Source organism: Takifugu rubripes, chromosome 16, assembly GCF_901000725.2.
Source record: "Takifugu rubripes chromosome 16, fTakRub1.2, whole genome shotgun sequence".
NCBI lineage: Eukaryota > Metazoa > Chordata > Actinopteri > Tetraodontiformes > Tetraodontidae > Takifugu > Takifugu rubripes.
The window spans coordinates 729667-756748 of NC_042300.1; the positions used below are offsets into that span (position 1 = coordinate 729667).

Sequence of the window (27082 nt, forward strand, 5' to 3'; positions counted from 1 at the left end):
TCGCCACTAGCTGGAAGCTACGGCACTAAATCAGAAACGGATCATTTTCAAACAAATCATCGGACAATGATGTTTGCTAATCATGTTAGTGTACCTGTGATTGCTGTAAACTGAATCTGGGCAGACGCGCACAGTTGGAATTAACCGATACAGAACCATGTAATGGAATTCATAATTAATGGAATACATAATTACAAATAATTACTAGGAAGTGATCCAGGATAGGAACTCCATCTGGGATGTTCTTGTTGTGTCTTTGGAAAAATGCCCTTAAGATCTGTTGTTCTTGTCTTAATTCGTTTTAAACACTTGGTTAAATCCTATGATAACAATGAACGCAAACGTAGTCAAATAGGGTTTACACTTTTAATGTCACTGATTTCATATCACACAAATGGTACATCGTGAATATTTCACATAGACAGATTTGGCAACTTATCTTACGATCATCGCAGGGCATTTGTTTTGCACGGTGGCTTTTGTGCAATTGATTTGAGGAATCTGACACAGGAGACAACATACACATGGGTCAGTTGGATGGGCCTGTTCTGGTCCCCAGGTAGAGCCCAGGTTTAAGAGGAAAGAGGTGATATATTATGCATTCAAACCAAACTGACACCCCAACGCTTCCAACACATAGGCAGTTTGGATCCATCCCTCATCAAATATTATTCTGTTACCAACAAAGGGCTTTTTTTCAGGTTCATCCTGTCAACTTTGCTGACTGTGTGTGGCAACATAAAGCACAATAAAATAAATAATCTCTTCAGGTAATTGCAGATCAGGATTGTTTTGCTGAGCAACAGCTGAAATTATGTTCAATTCTGCCACCCAAACCATCAAAATGGCTATTTATTCTTTTCTTTTTTTTCTTCTTTTTTTTTACAAATGTAAAACACCCAGTGAACTTTCCATTTGGTCACATTTTTATTTTATTTCGAAGTCAATCAAAGTGCTTTTCTGATCTTTTGAGATCGTGTATCTTGGTAAAAAATAAATAGTTAAATAAATAAATTCAGAGAAGTTTTCTGAAGGACTTCATGGCCAATTAAAAGCTCGACCAGTGATCTGGAAAAACTTCTGATTGAACGGATGAAAGAACTTTTGCAGCTTTGTTACCACCGATGGATCCACCTCCGGATGGGTTCGCCCCTTGCTTCCTGCCAGGCACTTGTTAAAAACAATATTGAATCGCAGACAGTAAAAGCCCCTGGTGGCATTGAAGTATAAGTTATACTGGCTGATTCTGGATGGGAGGTTGAGGAAGCGCTCCACCAGCTGCAGCTCTGGCAGTGGGTCTGCGATGAGGCGGTCTCCGTCTACGATGTGGAACTGATCCACGGGGAAGTACTTCAACCAGCGCTCCAGGTGCTTGGTGTAGATACTGGTCCGCACTGCTTTGTACTTTGTGTTCACCTCACAGGTGCCGGAGTCAACAGCCAGCTTCTCAAACTTGTGGTAGGTCTTGTTTTTGCGCTCTTTGCCCTCGAGCACCTGTGTGTAGTCAGATACCGCTCTGATAGTGGGCTCACGCACAATGACCAGCAGTTTGATAGAGGAATTCATCTTGAAGATGCGTTCAGGCACCTCTTCTGTGATGAAGTAAGCTGGACTTTTCTCAATAGTAATCTGATGTGGGAAGGAGAAGGGCATTTTCTCCCTGTACCACTCAATGCCCCGCGCATAGTTTTGATCATTGTCAAAGAAGTGGATCTCCTGTGAGGCTTTGACCACCGCCGGGTGCAGGTTGAGCATCTCCAGTAGGGCCCGCGTGCCCCCTTTGCGCACTCCAATGATGATGGCTTGAGGTAACTGCTGGAGCAGGTTGTGCAGGCGGATTTGCTCTTTGGTGGCGTTGCCTTTCCGGAGTTCATGGAGCAGCCCGCGCTTAAACTGCAGGGTACGCAGAGGGATCTGTTCATGCTCAGGTGGTGGCAGACGTCTCTCAATCGGGCAAATGGGTTGTAGTCTGAACGAGGAAAAAACGGGGGGAAAACACAACTGATTGTAATGGAAACCATCTAAATCAGTTATGGGAAGACTGTACCAGATGGGAACTACCGGTACCTACAATATGTTTGATGCAATTGTTTGTGGGTTTTGCTTTTGTTTAAAAAAGAAAGAAGAAGAAGAAACTGGCCTTTGCATTTTGTTGCTCTGTACCTGTACATGTGCAATAACAATAAAGTTGAATCTAATCTAATAATTATTAAATTACACTTTATGACAGTGATATCTCACCTATCCAGAGTCCCAACCCTGGCCACAAGATAGAGGACACTTCCGATTGCAAGGCTGCCCAGGACGAAGAGCTTCTGTGTCAGTAATGGCTGCTGTTTGAATAGCATGGCCCTCCATCAATCTTCAGGACTGCTTCCTCAGCCTGGACACAGCAGAGCACATGAAGCCACCATCAGCAGGGAAAGACATGCGGCTTTGTCATTTCATCACACTTAATCATGAGCTGTGGCTCATTCCTCAGCCCTCACACACACAGGGAACCTGCTGGAGCTCCATCCTCTACCACACACACACACACACACACGCACACGCACACACACACACACACACACACACACACACACAGACAGACACACACACACACACACACACACACACTCAAAGCTGCTGCTTCCAAGCAATCCAGCCCTTTCCCATGAGAATGACCCTGAAATCGTGATCTCAGGGTCATTCTCTTGTGATCTCGGTTCATCATAATCAAGCAGGGATACATTATGAATTGATCCTGCGTGCTGAGTTATAAAATATGGTTAGAGTGACTGAAATCTTAAATACATTCTTGATTGTCTGTTATTTCAGTGTTGTTTTATTCACTGTATTTTGTTTCAAAGAGTGAACAAAGAGTGAATTGAAGCTTATTGGAGGAACCAACTGGAGGCTGTAATAAGCACAAAAAGCTTGACTGTTTCTCTGTCAACAGAAATTATCAGCATTACAACTAATTAGCAGGTTGTTAACATGGGCAAGGCCTTAACTAACAATTCTCACTACTTAACATGATAACACAAGTCGATAGACGAGCTGATGTTTAACAGAACATCAAACTGAGCAGATCTTCATCTGGACAGAGTTTTATGTTGACTTTCCATGTTTTATCCTCTGACAGAACAATTTCATTTATTTACAATCAAGGGCAATAATGTGAATAAGAACCCTTCACTAGAAATAAATTCCACAGTTTGACAAGACAGACACCAGAGAAGAGAGCAAGGCTGCAGCACAGATGAATTATTCACCACTGTCTGCTTTATTATTATTATTATTATTATTATTATTGATCTGTGCGTGGACACGGGGAAATGATTCTGCTGTCCAGCCTCAAACTCTGCCCTATGCTGACCTCGCCACCTTGAATTCAGATGCGCATTTTATGATATTACACTTCCATTATTTATCACCCTTTACTCTGCTGCACCCTCACCTCTACACACACACACACACACACGCATACACACACACACACACACACACACACACACGCACACACACACACACACACACACACACACACACACACACACAATTCACATCCAGTGTGCTGCACCAGCAAATTCCAACACATCCTGGTGTTGGTTGTGAGTTTCACACTGTGCCACAATCAAGTGCTGCAGTGCTTGAGATCCCGAGGGTAAACACCAAAAGCCTGGACTAACTTTCCATGGTTAGCGCCCTTCATATGGGAAAGCTAGACCAAGCCACAACCTCCTGATTCATGTCCTCTCATGCAGCCCAGGATTGGAAACTGCAAGAAGCCCTAAGGCCGAGCCCTAACCCTAACCCACCTGGAATTATAGCGAGCATCCTGCGGTCAGACCGGGTTCACTGTGCGGACATGCCTTCACCTTGGAACTGACATAAAGGTGTGACCAGTGAAGATGGGCTGTAGAGGCTTTGTAGCAAGTTCCACCACAAGGCTATTGAAGAAGGTGGGACTCAATGAAGGACCATCATAGATATTATTGTTAGCAGTAGCAGTAATTAGATCTTTACTGGTAACTGAATGAGCTGGAAGCAAAACAATCCAGCTGTTTATGTCTTTATTAAGGCAATCCTGACATTACATTTCAGTTCAGTTATTTCAGTTATATTCGATCAGTTGCATTTACTGAAAAATATGGTCACCACCCTCTGAATGAAAACCCTTTATTTTCATGCTTTCTCTGTATTCTGAGGTACTGAAATCCTTGATTGTCCCACTAGAGGACAGTGTGGAGTCGTTCCATTAGTTTGAATCCAGACTGCAGCTCATTAGCCCAAGCGTCATATGTACTCCCATTACATTGTTATTGAAAATACACAAAAAATATAACTATTATGTTTTACATCTGCACATGAATGTTCTATCAACCAATTATCATATACACTGTGTGAATCTTGACTTTCTGTTAGATATACACTGTCTGGCCAAAAATGTCACCCCTGGATTATATAAAGCAATAAGTAAGAGCTTACTTTTGGAAAATGAATATATGGGTGATTATCTTTCACAAGTTATTTAATGCCAACTGATGCAGTGAGTAGCTTCTCACTTCTTAAACAACCATAAAAGAAACCCATAAAACCATAAAAGTCTTTGTGAGAAGGCTCAAATCTGCATCAAGCAGGGAAAATGTCAAAGAAGATTGTGAAAACTACAAAAATTGGCTTAAGAACTGTCCAACAAATTATTAAAAACTGGAACGATCCTGAATAATCATGAGCAGTAATCACATACATATTTGGGGAAATGAAATCATAGAAAAACAACAATAGAACGCAGAGCTATGTCACACACACACACACACACACACACACACACACACACACACACACACACACAAACACACACACACACGCACACATGCACACACACACACACACACACACACACACTCAAGGATTTGGGAACTCAAGGATTTGGGATTGAACAGCTGTGTAGCCTTGAGAAAACCACTTATCAGTGAGGCTAATTGGGGGGGGGGGGACTTTAGTTTGCTGGAGAGCATAAAGATTGGACTCTGGAGCAATAGAAGAAGGTCACGTGGTCTGATGAGTCCAGATTTACCAGTGCTTTTATCTGGGACTGCTGCAATTGCTCAGGTCCGGGTTCAGCAACATTACTGTCTGTGCCCAAAGTTGAATATATCAAAGGAGCAAGTTATGCTATCAATGGATGGTTTCATCCCTTATGGCACAGATGTATTCTAAGATGGCAATGATAAGAGTCTATGAGCACAAAGCAGGTTTCAGGAATCATGATAGCTTATATTCACACATGGAAATATCCACTACGGAGTCCAGACCTTAAACCCTATTGAGAAGCTTTGGGATGAACTGGAGAAGCTTTTGCTCAGTGGTCCGACTCTCCCATCATCAGTACAACATTGTGGTGAACACTAGATGGCAAGAAATCTTATGAAATTGCACAAGCTTATTAAAACAGTGAGTGCACCCAGTAATGAATGCTAAAGGAAGAGTTTGTGACCTTTTTATAGCGTTGGCTTTGTTTTTGGGCCAGTCAGTGAATAATTTAGTTTGTTTTTGTAAAATGCGAAAAACATTTAGAAAACTGTGATAATTTATAATCTTACTTAAAAGACAATGCATTAAAATCAGGGTACATGAATGTAATTATTCAAGATTTTTTAAAAAGGGAATAAGATTAAACTTGAACACACAACTAATCATGACTTTTAGCAAGTGTCATCTTTTACGACACCACTTCCAGTCAGACACCAGGACTTTGCCTCCACCCCAGGAACAGCTCTGCAACAGATAACAATATTAGGTGGATCTGTTTTAGCTTTGATTTAAGTGCACTGCTGGGCTTTGTTCGCGGATGCCATGTGTTTCTATTCAGAAAGGTAACAGCAGAGACAGAGGTGGTGGAGGGTGGTGCTGCTCTCTGCACCTCCGGGATGATCTTGTATCACATCATCTGCAAACACCTGCTGGCTGAGACGCCTCATAAGCAGCTGTGAGAATCCAACAACTGCTGAACACACACACACACACACACACACACACACACACACACACACACATGCTTGAGGATCTAATCTTCTCTCAAGCGCATTCTTGTGTTTTTTTCATTTTTTTTCTCAGAATGAAGCTCTCTGTTAACATCCTTCAGTAAGTCACAGATGTTCCTGAGGCCCATGGGCAACAAATCCCCCCACCCCCACCCCCGACCTCACCCAGTAACACAGCAGAGACTAAGAATGAATCCTAATTTTTGCTCATTAGAGTGTGGCATTCATGAGTGAGTGAGTCCATTTTTGCTTTAATTTATGCTTCAATTTTCTTATACATCTCTGGAAAAATATCAAAATCTATTTTCTTTAGTTATTCATCATTCTGGCCACAGTTCTTGCAGTGAAAATTCTGATTAAAAATATAGAAAAAACTTGAGTTCATTAAGACTTAGCAATCACACACTGGACTCAAACATAGCTAGTACACTAGAGATACATGGGGGGGAAATGAAGGTTGATAAATGCGGTCACAATTGCAGGAAATCATTGGGGATTTTTTGTCTTAGAGATTAACCTGAATTGTCTGATTTGGCAGATGCACATTTTATTTTAGTCCATGTTCTCTTTTGAATAACTCTGGTTAACTATTTGTGTTCCCAACAATCCAACCACAGATAAAGACATCTAGATTTTATTAATTAAACACACACACACACACACACACACACACACACACACACACACACTTCCAGTCAAACCCCTGTATCCTCCATGCAGACGTTCTTTAAAAACAATGTTGGATAAAAAAGAGATGGGAGCCTCCCCCATGCTCTCCTGTCAGTGACACGGCTTTGGCGAGCAAGTTAGCAGGGGGTTGATAGCATGTAGGGAGAAAAATCCAAAGACTCCGTTGAAGAAAAAGAATAAACCAGTGCTGCCCTGGAGCACAAGCCAACACGTACATGGAGGTGATTAGCCATGCAGCACATACGCTCAAACCTTTTAACTATTTTCAGCTGTCAAGCACCTTGTGATTCCCTGTGACAGATCTCCGCTCTGCTTTGCATATGGAAATGCTTCTGTGGCTGTTTAAGATTTCATTCCCCTCCCTCAGCAGAGGCTTATCCTTGCATGCAATCATTTCTCCATCAGGCTCCATTACCAAGCGGCATCGGAAGACACACCTCACTCCTGTTGATTAACCATTTCAGACATGGATCACACCTGAATCAATGCCTTTCAGATCTATAATAAATCAAGAAGCCAGCGATGCTGAACAAATTAGTATAATTAAAAAGGAGTGGCATGTACAAATGTATCACATAGGAGGATCAATGACCTAGTAATATACTGTATAGAATAGTATGTGATATTCAAGAATGCCTGTTGAAAATAGCAGACAAAACAATGAATGGAGATACTTGAAAAATATGTTAATGAAAGAAAGATGGAACTAGTTAAAGACAGCATTGGTGTCTTAAGTCTCCATGTGATTCACATGAAGAGGTTCCCTCACTACAGTCATGTTGTTCAAAGTTTCAGTTAGCAAGGGTGACAAAAACATCAAAATCTAGCATTCAAGTTCGCTTGTTCTTGTGCTTCCTCTATTCATGTTTCTATATATGTGTTCAATCAAATTAAAGCTGGTGGTCTTTAGGTCAAAGGCTAAAATAACAAGAATCAACAATTTTTTTGAGTCCAAGCATGAACAGAACAGAAAATCCTGTTAAAGTGCGATGAAGAATAGCCAATCTTCAATATTCAGCCCTCTGGTTTCTGCTGCATTGGTGACTGTCTGGTATGAGCACAATTTTGTATTCCCCACAGCAGATTCTTCACAATGTATCAGTGAAATCACTGTCAGGGTCAGGGTGATACATCAAATATCATCCGTGGAAGCAATCCTTAGTCACTATCACCAGTTCTGTAAGCTCACTCCAGAACAGCACGAGAGTCTGCAGGGTGCCAATATAGCTGCTTATTGTAAGTGGGAGCCTGAGTGCCTGCATTTCACAATGGCTACACATCATTTGGCTCCAGCATTATTTCCACTATGCTCTGAGTAACAGAATAAAATAAGCCACCAAAGTACTCATTCCTGTCATGTCACAAATCAACAGAACATCTTTACTGAGGCTAAAAGGGAGCACGTTATGCTCTCTGTCTCATTTATGTCTAAAAAAATATATAGAATGAGAAAGGTGAGTTAGAAACCCAGAGGGTGACCCCCAAACAGGCAACTGTGAGAGGAAACTCCCTTTTAAAGGGAAGAAAACTAAAGCAGGGATGAGGGCAGGCAGGGTAAAGGAGGAGGAGGAGGAGTAATAGAGCAGGGGAGGACACACAGAGGACAGGAACATATGACACTTTATTTGTTATTAAGTTGAACAATTATTTTCCTTTTGAGCTAAAATTGTGTGAAATTCCACATTCAGTAGCAGCTTTGACTCAGATTTTTAACACAACCGTAGCCAAATAGCCAATCGCTATCTTCTTAAGCTAATGTTTTTATTCGTGTCTGGAGATCATTGCATGGAACATATTGACATTTTGATAATACATTTTCCCCCACCCTGTCAATGGTCTAGACACAAATAAGATGAAACGGCTTGTGATAGTGCCTTTATCTACTACTCAGAACAGAAGAGACAAAAAAGGGTTTCCTTATGCTCAAAGAAAATACTTTAATTCATTCATTTTTCATTCCTACCTGTAGAAAAACCTTCATGTCTCCACCAGTGTTCATTTCTGCTTTCAGGCACTGTCAAAAATATTTTTTATGGTCTAAGATGAAATAAGAAACAAATAACTGCCAATCTAGGATTGAAGATTATTAATTTTCATGGTTAAGGAGAAACATCAAATAGATTCAACATTTCATGTTCTGGACAAATAGTAACTTTTTAATGCTGAGAAGAGAAGACAAGCAAATACCAGACAGGCAGATGAAAGAAGCCATTTCACAAGGAGAGACATCCAGACTCGTGGCGGTAACTAAGCTCAGCCAGGTTATTAATGGGCTCTGTCTCTATCGGACACATAAGCCATTTCTGGAATACCACTGAGCTGTGAGGGTGGATGCAATAAAACAAAGAGCCTGCAGCAGCACTTATTATAATCAATTATTCATAAGACTCCATTAACAAGGAGAAATCTACAATTTCACATGACAGGAATAAAGGTGTGTGTATGGGGACATCAAATCAGAAAAGCCTGCTATAGAGACGACAGTAAGTACATGAAATATAAATAATTGATTGCACATGTTGATGTGGCATGATAAAGAGGTGCTTCACACTGGCTCTTTTAATCACCCAAAATTGGAAGAAGTAGACAAATTTTACGTTCCTTATAGCTTTGAGCCACAGCGGATCTGATGATAAACGTATTTTGCATTTTCAGTTTTAATTTCTGACATACTAACTCACATATTAGTGCTGCGACTGACCATTTAAACCTATGTGCTATTTTTCTTTGGTAAGATTTAACTTCAAGGTTATTGTTGTAGCTGTAACTACATTGTTGCTGGATTTTAAGCTCCACTCGCTGAATTTGCCTCTCCAGGTGAAGCTCTCTGAACCAGATGAACAATCCAACTGACCTGGCTCCTGTCAGAGGCGTGCCAGATCTAACCTGAGCTCCTTCGTATCATCATAGCTGAGCCAAACCCACAAGAGAGAGTTTGAAAGGTAGACTGGATGATAACTGGATGTTTGACTCCCCCACGCTTACTTTTCCATCAGTGCCTAAGATGTCTGAACTCCTTGTGTCAGAGCAATTACTCTGATGTAAAGGCCGTTGCTTCCACAAATACATCACCGTCTGAAAAAGGGTTCTTGTTTTTACCCAAATTGTTACACAAAATGAAGCTTCAGTGGGGCTTTGCTGGGGCTTCAATCCCGGTTTGAGCTTGTTAACTTTCTTTGTATGGATTATGCTCTCTGGGCACAAAATGCATTTGAATTTCTGTGGGTTGGCACTGTGGTGCCATTGCAGGTTTTCCTCTTTTCAGCAGTGCTTGAGCTTGGTGACACATTTGTATGTATACACACATGGCTGGCCCAGTCTGTTCGTAGACCTTTCCGAGGAGCTTGAGGAGTGTAGCTTCCCCCTTTTGTTGGAACACAACATCCTTTGGTTAACTTGGACAGGCCAGCCTCTACCACAGTACCACCTACACATCATCAGTGTCATCTCTAGCGGTTGTGTGTCAACATTCAGACAGCAGTGAACTGAAGGAGTGTCCTAACTGTATTGTAGTGCACGTCAGTTGTCACACGTTACTGAATCCCTAAACATGAAGGTTAAGTTCACGAGTAAAAACAACGTTCTAATGTCTTGCTGATGCCTCCTGTAGTATACAGAGCGGTGGATACTTTCCCCCTGAACTGCCTCCTTCATATCATCGTCCTGTAAGCACCCTAAGTGGAGCTAATACAATTACATCAAGCCACTGAAGTCAAGAGCAGAGCTTTGTGTATTTGACGAGTTCTGTTGTGCAGCAGTTTGTCACGCCCACGCAGGAAGATAGGTCCACTTTCACTGGCAAGAGCCCACAGTGGTGTGGCGATGAATGCACCACTCCCATCTTTTAATATCACCTTCAATTACAGCCCAATAACAGCAGCTCTTCCATGTTGCCTGACTGCCACACGCAACAATAAAAAACTACAGAGCTTCAGGCAACAGCCCTGATATTGCATCACATTTCACAATTTATACAGAGGAAGGCACCTCCACAGCTTACTTCTATAGACCACTATAAATAAATAGCTTAATTAAATCCATAAATATAAAAGCAACACAACATTTAATGCCCAGAGACTCAACTTCTATGTTATATTGGCGAGAAAAAAAATATCGTATATGTATTTCTACACAATGTACAGTAGATAACAACTGAAAATTGCTAAAGAAAGCTTTATTTATTTTTAGAATTCATTCAAATTTACTTTTATTGCGACAAATTGGATTTTGGTTTGTTTTTTTGATGTTAATAAAAAACTACAACATTTAGAACTTAAATAATACAATAAAATCTTAGTGAAGCTCATAATCAGTCAAGGGACAGGTTTCCCCTTAAACATTCTTAGTATTGCTTTAAGCATTGAGTAACTGAAATAAATCAAATACACCCAAATAAAAGATATACACTGAGGAATACATGGACCTAATTAAGCTACACGCAGAGAACAACAGAGTGACTCAATCTTTCACCAGCCGGCATTTCAATGCGGTGAAATGCTTTTAATGATGCTGGTTCTCCATTGTTCATGTAGCAGTTATTGATTCCAGGCTGTCTCTCGCTTCATTAGACCATTGCAGAGCTCTGCCGTGCGAGGTGAAAGGGAACTGCATTAACCCATTGCTAAGCTGGGAGCTGCACTGGGCTCAAGCACCTGGAGGAATTCTCTGCAGTCTTTGCAGGGCAGATGGAGTGTGCTTTGTGATTCCAGGTTCCAGGTTCCAGGTTCCAGGTTTTAGTTTCAGAACAATCAATTCTTATATTTGTGCTCATAATAAAACTCTTAGCGCTCAAATGGTGAAATACAGATCTTTTCAGTGATTCACTGCAACTAATATTTAGTACATTTGCACTTGCAAATGTTGAAGTCCTGTCACTTTTCAGAGCTGCTGCAGTATGACTGAATTAATTGTCTGAGCTTTGTGCTTTTGAGCTTTATGACGGATGACAGTTGAAGCAGCAGAGGCTCATTTCTGTGGCGGATCTGAACATTTAAATTCCAGCCCCTTAATGCAGAAGCCTAAATCTGTGCTGACAGGAAATAATTTAAACAGAGAAAAAGCTGCTTTCAAGGCTGGGGCTCATATTTTAGGGGATTAACGTGTAGTTGCGCCCGTGTGTGTGTCTGTGTGTGTATGAATGTATATTTTATATTATTACGTACTTAAATCTTCTTACTTAAACCATAATTGAAGAAACGGTTAAGACTTTCACCAGAATTTACATTTTTACAGTTACATTAGAATTAACACATTAAGCCTTAGGTGTGTGACTTTGTTCAGGATCAGTCACTGTCTTTCTCCATGCTCACAGGCTCCTTATACATTACCACTCTGAACCAACACAGGTAAAAATACACATATTTAATTCAGTTGTCTAAGCGACTGCCAATAAATAAAGTCGCACAATGATTTTAATGGTTTGTGAAGTAAACTGTGGCTTAAAGGAGCAAATGACCAATAAACTTCCTGAGAAAACCTGAGTCTGCTGTTTACCATTACTTAACTATTGTATGAGTGAAGTCAGACCATAATAAAAGTTGTCTTTCATATGGTTTTCAAACCTGTTGTGAAGGATATTTCACTTTAAGTTTTCATTCTTCAGCTTTAAACTCTTTTGTAAATGTTGAATTCTCAACCCTCTTTGTAAATCATCAGTATTGTATGTGTGGTCCACACATTTTGCAACCTCACAAAATATGAACTAGACTGAGTCTGTTTTTTAAATTTCATCAGGTTTTTTATGTCATCAACTTTTTACAAAATGATGATGAAAACGTGGAGTAGATTAACTGGCCCATGAGTTAAAGGGACTATGGCAGGAAACTCATGGTGAATATTTAACCACGCAAATTCAGCATTACACATTAAGATTAGGGCTACTTCTCCCTCATAGCATTATCATTATTGCTCACATATCTTCATTGTTTTCATTGGTGCATTTTTTTTAATCTCGGCCATATTTCAGAATGAAATTGTCACATCATTTCAGTGTAAAGCTTTAAAACAGCAACTGGCTGACATAAGAAGAGATACGAGGCAGGATTCATCTCAAGATGCTGCTCAGTGAGGACGGAGAACACAAAGAGTACATATATAATGAGCATTTAACGGGAGGATAGTGGATCACTGACCGATTTCTCTCGACCCCAAAAGATTTCTGTTAATTCAGCTAAAAGTATATTGATTAGTCCAGAATACTGTTAATGTTTTTATTGTTAGCTAACGCACACATCAGGCTACAATGTTACCAGGCAGTGACAAACACACTCATATCTCCTAAAGGATGTAGAATCTCTATCTGCTGAGAAGGGCATCAGTTTTCAATGTTGTAAATGCTCTATCATTCTGTAAAATCATTCTGACTTCTTTAAAATGTCAAATATTGGAATATTTACATCTCTGAAAGATCTCACATGACTTTTCACAATCAATAAATGTGCGTTCCATGTGCAATATCCAAAATATACCTCTGCTGCAGGTGCAACAGCACACTCAGGCAGAACATTGTTCTTATTGCACGCCTGTCACTCTGCACCCTTCTCTGCCACAGTGTGGGAAAAAAAATCATATTTTTATATATTTTTGAAAACAATCAATACATACCCTCTATACCTCATGACTGCCAGAGGTGAGTTGTAATTCCAACTTCTTCATCTATAGATACAGAATCTGGAACACAGAAAAACATTTCAGAAATTAAATCCATCCATCCGATGACAACGGAATATAAATATAATATAACAGGATAATTGGCCTGATGTGTGGGCAATAAGGCATAAGATGGTGGAGGTAGAAGTGATCAAGTAGTGCAAATCAGCAGGGGGTATTGTGCTAAAACCGTTTCAAGGTCTTACAGAATCTAGCATTCATTGGAAGGAATGAGCCTCAGTGTCGTCATGTTTTACACCAATGGCACATCAGCCTGTTACTAAAGGAGCTCCTATGGCCCACAATCTCATGTAGGGGGTGAGAGGGGTTGTCCATGAGTGATATCATTTTGACTACATCAACCTTCTCTCCCATCTCCTCTGTGGAGTCCAAAGTACAATCCAAGACAAAGCCAGCCCTCCTGATTGGTCTGTTGAGTCTCATCTGGACCCTCTCTGAGCTCCCCTAGCAGACCACTGTGCATCGACGAACGTCACTCTCCTCAGCAGGTAGACAGGACTTGGACCCTCCTTGTACAGGACATCTATGTTGTGCGTGCAGTCCCATTTTTTGTCAAGGTGAACATCCAGGTATTAGTATTGCTCCAGCTGCTATACGTTCAAAAACTGGATGTTCACTGGTACAGTCTGTGGAGCGTCCATCTGGAATCAACCATCACTTCCTTTGTCTTGCTGGCATTGTTGTGCAGGTGGTTCAGTTTGATGTTTGAGATGATCTCCGGGTACTCCACGTTGTCCCTTTCAGAGACACATCTCTTGTTGAAAACACTGGACTAGTCAAAAAACATGACTAGCCCAGTGCTACCTGTGCTCTCCAGGTGTGACAGTGACCTGGGCAGCAGCTAGATGACAGTGTCTTCCACACCAGTGCCAGGTCCATATGCAAGCTGCAGCTCCCAGGTGTTAATCAGGTGTGACGGAGGGTAATCTTCTCCACGGTCTTCCATCCGTCCGTCCGTCCATCCATCCATCCATCCATCCATCCATCCATCCATCCATCCATCCATCCATCCATCCATCCATCCATCCATCCATCCATCAGTAAAAGAGAATAAAGGAAATGGAGGACAGTGTCGTTTTGACAGTAGGTAATCTTAACAAGATGGAAAGAAAGTCAATATTGTGGATGTCAGATGGTTGTGAGTTCCAGAGTTTAGGGGCATGGCAGCTGAAGGCTCTGCTACTCATGGTGTTAAGACAGGCAGAGGGCCCAATGAGGTGGATGGAGGAGGAAAATCTGAGGGAGCAGGCAGAAGGTGTGGTCTACGGGAGGTCAGGTAGATATGGTGGGACAGTGAGGAGGAAAAGAACAGTGACAGTGTGCTATTGAGGATGACACCCGGACTCTTGATCGGAGGGGAGAGGGAGACTGAGGAGCTGTCGACTTTGGATAGTGATAATTTTGGGCCATTGAGACAGAGCTCAATTTTAATCACATAAAGCAGTGATGCACTGAGAGAAATCCAGTATTTTGACTCAAAAGAATGAAAGGAGTGCATGTCGTCTTTTCCTCTTGCACTTTGTGTATGTGTTCAGAACACAGATGTCCTTAATTCATGCAAAAGCTCAGGGTTTCCTGTATTAATTAATAAATAAAGAGTGCTGTACGTGCCACAGATTGCTCTGCTGATAAGTGTTACATCTCCTGGCTAATTTATTAACATTTGTACTTAGAGGAAACCCAGCAATAGAAAGAGGCATAGAGGCTAGTCTCTGCAGTGTTATTTCAAACTGTTATTTTCATTTAAAAATAAAAACTAGATGACGAAAGCTAACTCTTAATGAGAGCACCGCTATGTACAAGAAAAAGACAAAAGAATTTATTAAATCTATCACTAAATTTCAATTAGACTGTAAATGATGAGTTGGACATGTCTTAGCTAGCCAATTTTCAGCCTAAATGCATGTCAGCCAAAGCCCAAGGTTGAATTTCAGTCGGGACTTGGTTTAGAGAGGCCTTATATCGGCTCGTAGGATGGATGCAAGTGGAACCACAGATACTTCATTTGCAGTATAAAAACCATCTAATAATATTAATCACAGCACCCAAAGACTAGTCAGTTAGTAGAGTGTGTTGAGGTACATAATAAAGATTAGCAATAACTGAATGTCACAAAGAAAAAGAATGTCTAATTCAAAAAGCCACTGACATAATATATGACATTTTGCTATAATTTTATGAAAAGACCTTTTGCCAACCCAGTTTTGACTGCTACACTAACCTCCCTATGGCCAGCTGGGCCATGGGCGTTGTTGAACTGCAGAGATAAGCAATCCACTGAAACACATCTCCCTGAGCTCCACACATGCCAACAAATGGTGTATCAAATGAATCAGCCTTAATCTGATCATGAAAAATGTGCCACACACTAGTAACTAGTAAAAAATAACAGGATAAGTTGAAGATGATAACTGGATAAGATGAAGAGTCATTACAAGTTTGATGGGGCTGGCCAGTTCAGGGTGCAGACTGGTGGTAAAAAGGACAGCCTATTGTGGACTAGAACATGAAAGTTTGCACTTGAGGCGTAGATGCTGGCTGTCCTAATTGTCCTGTAGAAAGCAAAACTGATTTTGCTTTCTACAGTATTTTTACAATAAAAAGATTACTCATTCGTGCATTGTAAACTGTATTTACATCAGTCTATTAAAGGCACAATAGCAGCTGCTGCAGCTTCAATTGGAACTGCAATTTTTCATTCCCCGTGACCGTCATATTAGCCCTCGCAGTCCATCAGGCTTAGCCTCACATGCATATTTGCACTCAGAGGGGATGGTGGCATGTGATAATGCAGAGTTTATTCTACGTTATTCATCTGTCTGTGCTGATAACTTCCTCAGACTGTGTAGCCAGTCACTCTGTGATATTGTGTCCCCAGCAGGATCACCAGCCTAACCATCTACAGTAAGTACCAGCTGCTAGCTGATGTCGGGGCGGCAGTGGTGTGGACCAAAAGCTGAGATACAGAGATCATTACTCAGACTGTCAGGCCAAAGACTGTCATGCTTTCATAAGCCATCCATCCATCCTCTACCGGTTATCTGGGGTCGGGTCCCCAGGCGTTCCCAGACCAGTCGAGAGACATGGTCTCTCCAACGTGTCCTGGGTCTTCCCGGGGGTCTCCTACTGAAGGGACATGCCCTGAACACCTCATCAGGGAGGCGTCCAGGGGACGCCTAAACCTAACTGGTAAGTATTGTCACTAACACTAATGTGATCACAGCTTTTTTTCACATGGAGTTCAACATGTGGAAAACCTGCATTGGTATTAAAGCTAGAATGTGTAACAGAGGGAAGGATCACATGATAACACAACAGTCTGTCTATGGCAGGGGTCACCAACCTTCTGAGTTTATTCGTTTCTCTCTCCCGGACACTATTTAATACCGTGTTATTCGCCTGAATTGTAAAGGCAGTAACAAAGCAAGGAGAGTGCATATCTTTATGGGAGGGAAAAGTCCAAATGATTAACAAAAGGAGCAAAGGGAAAAGAACTCAGGCACAGAGAGAAAAAGAGGAAGGTTTAAAAAAAGAAGAGGGTGAATAATAACTATAACAGTGTCCTTTTGACCCTCCCTTTCACCAGGTTGAAAGATAATTGGTGCAGAACCAGGATGCCACAATAGCTCAGAAGGATTACATATAAGCTAAAACTGGTGAAACCAATCACACAAAGTAGAGCAAAAAGCATGTGCAATGTTTGTGTCAGTTCACCTCTAGGCTACTAACTTACTCACTTTTGGCTATTTTTGTGCTGTGTGATGTCACAGGAAAACAAAAAATGCTCCCCTACGCACAACCTGAAAGGGTGCCATTTGCCACCTATTATATCAGAGGGGATGTAATTTAAACAGTAAATTGTTGACAGTTCAGTTCATGGACACTAACACAGGGACAATAAAGCAGCTGTAGAATTAATACGGTGTGCGTGATCGTAACGACTTACAGGGGAGTTGAAATAAACCCTTAACATAAAACAAAACAATGAACTGATTAATAAAACTAAAGCCTGATAACATGCTGTGGAACCAGCTCCCTGTCCAGTTATGGGAGGCTGACTCCATCTCTACTTTGAAGATCAGACTTAAAACCTACCTCTTTGAAAAAGCTTATTATCATTAATTCCGTAGTTCCAGTTCCATCCATCCATCCATCCATTCTCTACCGCTTATCCGGGGTCGGGTCGCGGGGGCAGCAGCCTAAGGAGAGAAGCCCAGACTTCCCTCTCCCCAGCTACCTCCTCCAGCTCATCCGGAGGGATCCCCAGGCGTTCCCAGGCCAGCCGAGAGACATAGTCTCTCCAACGTGTCCTGGGTCTCCCCGGGGGTCTCCTACCGGAGGGACATGCCCTGAACACCTCACCAGGGAGGCGTCCAGGGGGCATCCTGACTAGATGCCCAAGCCACCCCATCTGGCTCCTCTCAACGCGGAGGAGCAGCGACTCTACTCCGAGCTCCTCCCGGATGGCAGAGCTTCTCACCCTATCTCTAAGGGAGAGCCCAGCCACCCTACGGAGGAAGCTCATTTCAGCCGCTTGTACCCGTGATCTTGTTCTTTCGGTCATTACCCAAAGCTCATGACCATAGGTGAGGGTAGGAACGAAGATCGACCGGTAAATCGAGAGCTTCGCCTTTCGGCTCAGCTCTCTCTTCACCACAATGGACCGGTGCAGAGTCCACATTACTGTGGACGCCGCACCGATCCGCCTGTCGATCTCCCGCTCCATTCTTCCCTCACTCGTGAACAAGACCCCGAGGTACTTAAACTCCTCCACTTGGGGCAGGATCTCCTCCTTTACCCGGAGAAGGCACTCCACCTTTTTCCGGTCGAGAACCATGGCCTCGGATTTGGAGGTGCTGATTCTCATCCCAGCCGCTTCACATGCGGCGGCGAACCGATCCAGTGATAGTTGGAGGTCACGGGCCGATGAAGCCAACAGGACCACATCATCCGCAAAAAGCAGAGACGCGATCCTGAGGTCACCAAACCGGATCCCCTCAACACCATGACTGCACCTAGAAATTCTGTCCATAAAAATTATGAACAGAATCGGTGACAAAGGGCAGCCCTGGCGGAGGCCAACCCTCACCGGAAACGAGTTCGACTTACTGCCAGCAATTCGGACCAAACTCTGGCACCGATCGTACAGGGAGCGGACAGCCCGTATCAGCGGGCCCGACACCCCATACTCTCGGAGGACCCCCCACAGGACCCCCCGAGGGACACGGTCGAATGCCTTCTCCAAGTCCACAAAACACATGTGGACTGGTTGGGCAAACTCCCATGCACCCTCGAAGACCCTGCGGAGGGTGTAGAGCTGGTCCACTGTTCCACGCCCAGGACGAAAACCACATTGCTCCTCCTGAATCTGAGGTTCGACTATCCGGCGGACCCTCCTCTCCAGTACCCCTGAATAGACCTTACCAGGGAGGCTGAGGAGTGTGATCCCCCTATAGTTGGAACACACCCTCCGGTCCCCCTTCTTAAAAAGAGGGACTACCACCCCGGTCTGCCAATCCAGCGGCACTGCCCCCGATGTCCACGCGATGTTGCAGAGTCGAGTCAACCACGACAGCCCTACAACATCCAGAGCCTTAAGGGACTCTGGGCGGATCTCATCCACCCCCGGGGCCTTGCCACCGAGGAGTTTTTTAACTACCTCGGCAACTTCAGCCCCGGAGATACGAGAGCCCATCTCCAGGTCCCCAGGCCCTACTTCCTCACTGGAAGGCGTGTTGGTGGGATTGAGGAGGTCCTCGAAGTATTCCTTCCACCGATCCACAACATCCCGAGTTGAGGTCAGCAGCACACCATCACCACTATACACAGTGTTGACAGTGCACTGCTTCCCCCTCCTCAGACGCCGGATGGTGGTCCAGAACCTTTTCGAGGCCTTCCGAAAGTCGTTCTCCATGGCCTCACCGAACTTTTCCCATGCCCGAGTCTTTGCTTCGAACCCATCTGTCCCACAGGCCAGTAAGGCCCGATACGACTCCTTCTTCAGCTTGACGGCATCCCTCACCGCTGGTGTCCACCAGCGGGTTCGGGCATTGCCGCCATGACAGGCACCAACCACCTTGCGGCCACAGCACCGGTCAGCTGCCTCAACAATGGAGGCACGGAACACGGTCCACTCGGACTCAATGTCCCCCGCCTCCCCCGGGACATGGTCAAAGCTCTCCCGGAGGCGTGAGTTGAAGCTCCTTCTGACAGGGGACTCTGCCAGGCGTTCCCAGCAGACCCTCACAACACGTTTGGGCCTGCCAGGTCTGTCCGGCATCCTTCCCCACCATCGGAGCCAACTCACCACCAGGTGGTGATCAGTTGACAGCTCCGCCCCTCTCTTCACCCGAGTGTCCAGAACATGCGGCCGCAAATCCGATGACACAACCACAAAGTCGATCATCGATCTGCGGCCTAAGGCGTCCTGGTGCCAAGTGCACATGTGGACGCCTTTATGTCTGAACAAGGTGTTCGTTATGGACAATCGCACAGAAGTCCAATAACAAAACACCACTCGGGTTCAGATCAGGGGGGCCGTTCTTCCCAATCACACCTCTCCAGGTCACACTGTCATTGCCAACGTGAGCATTGAAGTCACCCAGGAGGACGAGGGAGCCCCCAGAAGGGAGCACTCTCCAGCACTCCCTCTAAGGACTCCAAAAAGGGTGGATACGCTGAACTGCTGTTTGGACCATAGGCACAAACAACAGTCAGGATCCGTCCCCCCACCCGAAGGCGAAGGGAGGCTACCCTCTCATCCACCGGGGTAAACTCCAATACACAGGCACTGAGCTGGGGAGCAACCAGAATTGCCACCCCTGCTCGTCGCCTCTCACCATCGGCAACTCCAGAGTGGTAGAGAGTCCAACCCCTCTCAAGAAGACTGGTTCCAGAGCCCTTGCCGTGCGTCGAGGTGAGGCCAACTATATCTAGTCGGAACTTCTCAACCTCGCGCACCAACTCAGGCTCCTTTCCCACCAGAGAGGTGACATTCCATGTCCCTAGAGCCAGTTTGTGCAGCCGGGAATCAGACCGCCAAGGTCCCTGCCTCCGGCTGCTACCCAAAACACAATGCACCCGACCCCCTTGGCCCCTCCTGCAGGTGGTGAGCCCACGGGAAGGGGGTCCCATGTTGCCTCTTCGGGCTGCGCCCGGCCGGACTCCGTGGGCAGAGGTCCGGCCACCAGGCGCTCGCCAACGTGCCCCACCCCCAGGCCTGGCTCCAGGAGGGGGCCACGGTGTCCCGCATCCGGGCAAGGGAAACTTGGCACCAATGTTGTTCAGCATCATTAGGGGGTCCTGGGCTACGCTTTGTCTGGTCCCTCACCTTTCCAGTTATTATCCTATACATAAATATCAAACTTAGGGGGTCATCTAATCATTAGGTTAACATCTTAGTTATGCTGCTAGAGGCCAAGGCTGACGGGGTCCAGAAACATGATCACCTGATCACCAGGCTGCTGAAAACCCTGCTGGGTCATGGCTGCTTCTCCTCTCCTCTCCTCTCCTCTCCTCTCCTCTCCTCTCCTCTCCTCTCCTCTCCTCTCCTCTCCTCTCCTCTCCTCTCCTCTCTCTCTACCCAGCCGGCCATCAGCAGGAGGGTCCCCCTACATGAGCCTGGTCCTGCTCAAGGTTTCTTACTATTAAAGGGGAGTTTTTCCTTGGCACTGTTGCTTGTTGGGGGTCAAACCCTGGGATTCTGTAAAACGCCTACAGAGAGTTTTGATTGTAACAGACGCTATATAAATAAATATATAAAGATTGATTGATTGATGTACCATGTGACCCCCTGTGTGGGTTTGTTGCTCAATAAACCGAATAAACTGAATTTTGAACTTTGTCCTTGTCATGTCTTAATTGGATTAAATATGTTCATCCCACATTCATCAACAGAATGCAGGTTTGTAGGGGGAAGTGCTGGCACACTGGTTTCCAGGTGTCCATGGACACAATCTGAGCATATATACACACAATCTAATGACATATGTAAAGATGACTGAGAGCCTGCAGGAAATGATTGGGGGGGGGGGGCATGAAGTGCGAGCTGGTAAAGTCTGACTCATAAGATGTGGTGGGGGTCTGTTGGCAGACCCTTTTCCCATTTACAATAATAGCACTGCTGATAAGATGGTGACTTGAGATAGTTGAAATCATCTTGAAGTCAGATAAATGGGCACAGATGTAATAACACCTCTCTGAGAATGTCAGCAGACCCGATGAGGCTGTTCAAGTGTGACTTCCCTTTTCCTGGCTCTTCAAACACAGGCCTGTCACATCCTGATGGAAAAACAGAGCAACACATTAGAACCTGCTGCCTTAACTTAAACTCTTATGTGACTTAGCTTTAGAGGTGCCAGTCTTCATCCCAGCTGTTTCTCACTTAGCTGAAAATTGCTCTGGTGAAAGCTGAAGTTCACCAATTGAGGCCAAAGCCAGGACCAGTATCAGGCCATATGCAAAAGGCAGGCCCAGAATCTAAGGTAACCCAGCCTTTTCCCACCAGAAATGTTGTCCTTAAACTCTATAAACACAACCAATGACACAGGGCCTCCTTGGCAGAGACCAGCTGTCACTACAGGGGTCTAATTTATGGCCGGCACAGTGCAGAGACTGAAGTGCCATCTACCCATCTCTCTCTCTGCATCAGGACCAACAGACTGGGGAACTCATTCATCCCCCGAGCCATCAGGCTGTTCAACTCATCACTGGGGGGGAGGAGGGCCAACAGGAGAACCGGAACATTTTTATAGTTTTATATTTATATTGTTATATTCATATTCTATTTTTAATTTATTCTATTTTATTTTATTTCTTATTTTCTTATATTCTATTATCTTTAATAGGTTTGATGGGGGGAATGGTGGTGGGAAATTTTGTAGATGCTGTAGATCTTTGGAGATGCTAATTTCCCTGGTGGACACCCCCTAAAGGGATCAATAAAGTTATCTTGAATCTTGAATCTACAATACATTGACGGACATGATCATAAGCTTTGCTCAAGGCTACAAAAAGAATAAAAATGTATTCACCCTCAAGCTCATTTGAAAGGAAATGCAGTAATTATTCCTCCTGAAATTGAGGTTTAACTGTCAGACAAACTACTCACTCAATACCCGACTATGCGCCATTACAGGGAGGTTGAGGAATGTGATTCTCTCTAATTGGAATGCACCATCTGGTCCCATTTTTTTAAAATGAGGAACCCTCACTCCAGTCTGCCGCTTCGGTCATAGTCCCGCGTGTCCATGTAATGATGCAGAGGCTTGTCAGCGACACCAATCCTCAAACACCCCAAGTCAAGAGGTCCTCCACCCTTTCTCCGCCAAGAACAGGAGATGGAGTACTCCTTTTCTTACTCTAGATTGTTTTCAGGAATATCTTTGGGGCCAACCTAAAGTATTGTGCCGTGGCCTCAATGAACTCCTCCTACATCAGACGAAGTCACACAAGCGAATATTTGCACTGGAATACTCCTTAGAATTGCATCTTAAAACTGCTAATGCTGCAATAGGGACACATAAGCGCTCCTCCAAGGTCAATAAAATGATGTATTGGGGCATCCTGCCACCCAACCACGTAAATCAAAGAAATATCTTTTCAAAAATGATTAAGTCAGTCACAGTAGCCATGGCAAACTACCTCTCTTTATAGGTGGAGCCTGAGAGATTTCCACACAGTGGCAGCTGCATGGTGACAAGGTAAAGTTGCTGGATCAAGAACCTCTTCATTGATTTGTAAATAGAGAGATTTTTAAAAAAAATTCAATATTCAAGCCAGTATAGTGAAGCACAACAGCAAATAACAACATTTTTGACAGCAACATGACTGGACTTCCACACATTTTAAAATATTTGTTTAACAGTTTTCCTCCTGTCTCCTGTAATTTAGCCAATTAACATACCTGAAAACGAACCATGACTGTGTCATTGCCATCCAACCGCAACAAGCTGGTTTGGTTTATGTTTCAAGATGTCCCAATGATGAGAATATACAAAAATATGACAACAGCTTACTGAAGAAAACCTGAATTAGGAACAAGATTTTATATTAGACGTGACAACAGTTGACCTGAATGCAAACTGAGGGGCATACAGCCAAGACATACAGCCACTGTGTGTGTGTGTGTGCGTGGGTGTGTGTGTGTGTGTGTGTGTGTGTGTGTGAGAGAGAGAGAGAGAACGAGTGAGAGAGAGACATACATAGTCATTATTAACCTTCCTTTGATGTCTCAATGTAGAAAAAATAATCTATCTCTTACTTTTACATTTCTGTCAAGTTTAAAACAGATTACAAATGTAAGTAATCTTTACCATGCAATGCTCTGGCAGTATTTTTTCATCACATTTACCTGACCTCTGCACATTCCTGGCATAGCAAAAGTAAATGAAACCCTGCTGTTAATGTCAGTACACAATTATCCCTGTTGCTCATCCAGGAGTAATTTATCTGAGCATCAGATTAAAAAAGAAAAAAAAATTTCCTCAGGCAATAGAAACCAATAAAGCAGTAAAACTCTCAACATTTCTTAGTTTTTAATTGACTTTTGTCTCCATTTCGCTTCTTTTACTTGAAACCTAATTAGAGACGTTTGTCTCTGCAAGAAATGAAGGGAACAGGATATGACTGCAGCCACATTTGATAGCATTACTCATCAATTAATCCTGGACAGTAGCGATCTATAGTGCATAAAACATACTAGAAAAGCAAGATGAAGTGTTAAGTGCTCCACACAGCAGAGTCATAACTCACTGAACACAAAACAACAGATGCTACCTGTTCTCACAACAGGTTCAGATCACATTCACATTATTTTCTGAAAATGGACACTATTTCAGCAGCATATGGGCGAAGGCAGGTCCACCCTTGAATGAGTCTCCAGCTCATTGCAGGGCATTTTTGTGAGCATTTTTGGTTTGATACATTGCTCAAAGGTACCTTGGCAGTGCTTTGTAGGTTTCATGGCAACTCCTCACCTTCCCTTTGCTTAAAAATATCTGTGTTCAAACCTTTTACACACGAGTGTTGAGGATTCTGTGTCCATTTCCACTTAAATGCTCATTTGATTTTTGACATTTAAGCATAAGTAAATTAAAACTTGACCATGGGTGTTGATCTTTGGGCCGGGGCATAGTTTAGAGTATTAATGAGCTCCTGATTTCTATTATTGTAATCTTTAATTTTATTTTGTGATAGAATTATGAAAGAAGGAATAATGTTTTTAAATATATAAATTAACATAGATCAATATACTGATAACTAGTTGGCAGTTAAATGTGCAGCAATGGCAGTAATATTTGGGTTCTGAAGGATTCCAGTTTATTTTATTATCAGTGTGTATGCGGTGTAAAGCAACTGAATGACCAAAAGAACCACATAATATGATACTAACTAAATTATTAGGGGTGAAAAACAAGTTCCAAAATCATCATTGTGTTAGTCGTTATTGTTACCTTTGTTTTCGCTCAGGATAAATATCTAATGAAAAGGTCTTGGTGAGAACAGTTGTAGAAGAGATAAAAATAACTTAAACAAACCAATCCCAGCTTCTGTAGTGGGAGGACAAAGAAATTGCATCAAGCACATCTGGGGAATTGAACCCATATGGCAAATGGATGTGGGTTATGCTATTTTTTGGAAGACTAGGCAGCATGCCCTTCAGATGCTACAGCAACACAGACCTCCACAAATCATTACTGCTTGATAATATAACATAGTTGATCAGGCCCACGAGGAGGAGGAGGAGGAGGAGGAAGGAATGCCAGGGAAAATGAAGGAGACGAGCACTCTGTGAATGATGATCATGGTCACCTTGGTCATATATCACCATCCTGACAGAAGTTGACATGAATGTGGAGGCTTGACAAGCGTCTGCCTCCACAGCTGCTCACCAAGTCCAATCAACCCGTGGTCTTGTTCCACGCGTGTGTCATTATGAATTAGCAGGTTGAGCATGTGACGCAGGAATGTGATGACACAGCGCGCCACAGAGTCTCAACTGAATGCCAGCAGCCTCCTTAAGTTAATGGGTCCTGGTAATCAAGGTCATATTGGTCCAGTAGGAAGGTCTCTGTCTGAATATGGTATGTCTTCAATTAGTGCTGGGAAGGTGAACATGATTGAAATTCAGACATGCAAAATGGCCTGTTAACCTCAAAGTTCCTCTTTTTTCAGTATTTTAACAGGTTTTTATCTGTGCTGTTAATCCTTGAAGGTCAACTTTTTCACACTCCCCCTCAGGATCCACCGCTGTCCCGTCTGTGGGACACTAAGACAAATAGGACAAATGTGCTGTCCTGGCTGCTATACTGAGTGAAAGCCATCATAACCTTTGATAGCAGTTTTTTCTATCATGCTTTTCCTTGATGAGATCTGGAGTCCACTGTGACCTAAAGCTGCCATCACTAGTCAGCAAGTTTAACCAATCCCCCCCCCCACACACACACACACAGACACACACACAACTTTGAATCTTTAACAAGCAGTTAAGTCAGCAAACCATCTTGTTTTATTTTTAATTCAAAAAACATTGACATTAAGGAGGGTGTTGGAGACCGAAAGAGTTTTCTCTGATGGAAAAAACACAATGTTTGGTGAGAATAAATCTGCCTGATTTCTCTACGTGTGATGATTTGCAAGACTTTTGGACCACAACCGCAACACCTCTTGACATAATTCAACAGTGCCCTCCGGTGTGCATTCCAGCATAATGGGATCAAATGCAATTTATGGTTCACTTTGTGTAAAAAAAACTGATACTGATACTGATACTGTAATAATCCAGCTTCTGTGACACTTGAATTGGAAAGTAGCAGAATGGAGGTAGACAGAACATTAAAGCTGCCATTATTGAAGACTTTCATGGAGAGAGAGAGAGAGAGAGAGAGAGAGAGAGAGAGAGAGAGAGAGAGAGAGAGAGAGAGAGAGAGAGGGAGTGAGTAGCGGATCCAAGCAAATGAACTACCAAACAGACATGTGATGACCCCCAACACACCACAGATATTTACAGGACTGGCTGTGACACATCTCCATCTCCATCTGGTCATCGTCACACACTTCCAGCAAGCTTTACAAACCAACAGACCTATAAATGAAAAGACCAATCATGCAGAATATTTTAGACCTTTAACACTAGCAGTGCCATCTGGCAAGGTAGGGCATCTTTAACATAATTCTAACTGAAGCTGCGAAGGTACAAGGTCAGTCGGAAATCCAACTACAATTCAAGATCTGCACCATCCTGTGTTCCAACACCTCATCTCAAAGCACAGTAATCTAACTTTAAACTGATGAGACGACACTTTCAGGGAGAGAAGTCGTTGACTTTAAGTTGCTGTTTACCTCTGTGACATGTCCCCGGCTGAGGCAGCAGCGGAACGCCTTCCAGTGAGACGGATCGGCTGAGGAGGAGCAGAGAGGAGCGGAGAGGAGCAGGTCGCGGAGCCTACACGCATCTGCACGCAGGAGGTGCATGTGATCGGCTCCGTGCGTGTTATGACAGAGAGGTGTGCGGGAAAAGGAGGAGGAACTGTCAGGCGTCCTCCGGCCGCATCATCTCTGGAGAGGAGAGAAGGACACAGAGCGACGGAGCTCCGTGGAAATGCGCGGATGCGACGGACCTCGATGTAGTTGTGTGGAGGAAGGAGTGGGGAGCACCGGGGCGTGTTCCTGAAAGGGCAGGAGGAGGAGGA

At 43.6% G+C, this 27082-nt stretch overlaps 1 protein-coding gene across 2 annotated transcripts; it reads right to left on the bottom strand.

Moving 5' to 3' along the window:
* Window positions 1-353: 353 nt before the first annotated feature.
* LOC101079258 (heparan sulfate glucosamine 3-O-sulfotransferase 5) lies at window positions 354-27082 on the bottom strand. 2 transcript variants are annotated; one of them, XM_029849969.1, is made up of 5 exons: window positions 26733-27082; window positions 21586-21671; window positions 13326-13391; window positions 2242-2383; window positions 354-1969 (listed from the first exon to the last, which is right to left on the bottom strand). In XM_029849969.1, exons 4-5 carry the CDS (start codon window positions 2346-2348, stop codon window positions 1039-1041), a joined length of 1038 nt encoding a protein of 345 aa, XP_029705829.1. In that variant the 5' UTR covers window positions 2349-2383; window positions 13326-13391; window positions 21586-21671; window positions 26733-27082; the 3' UTR covers window positions 354-1038. The 2 variants fall into 2 exon arrangements, with proteins under 2 accessions (XP_029705829.1, XP_011616775.1); XM_011618473.2 differs by lacking the exon at window positions 21586-21671 and having other exon boundaries at window positions 26733-27080.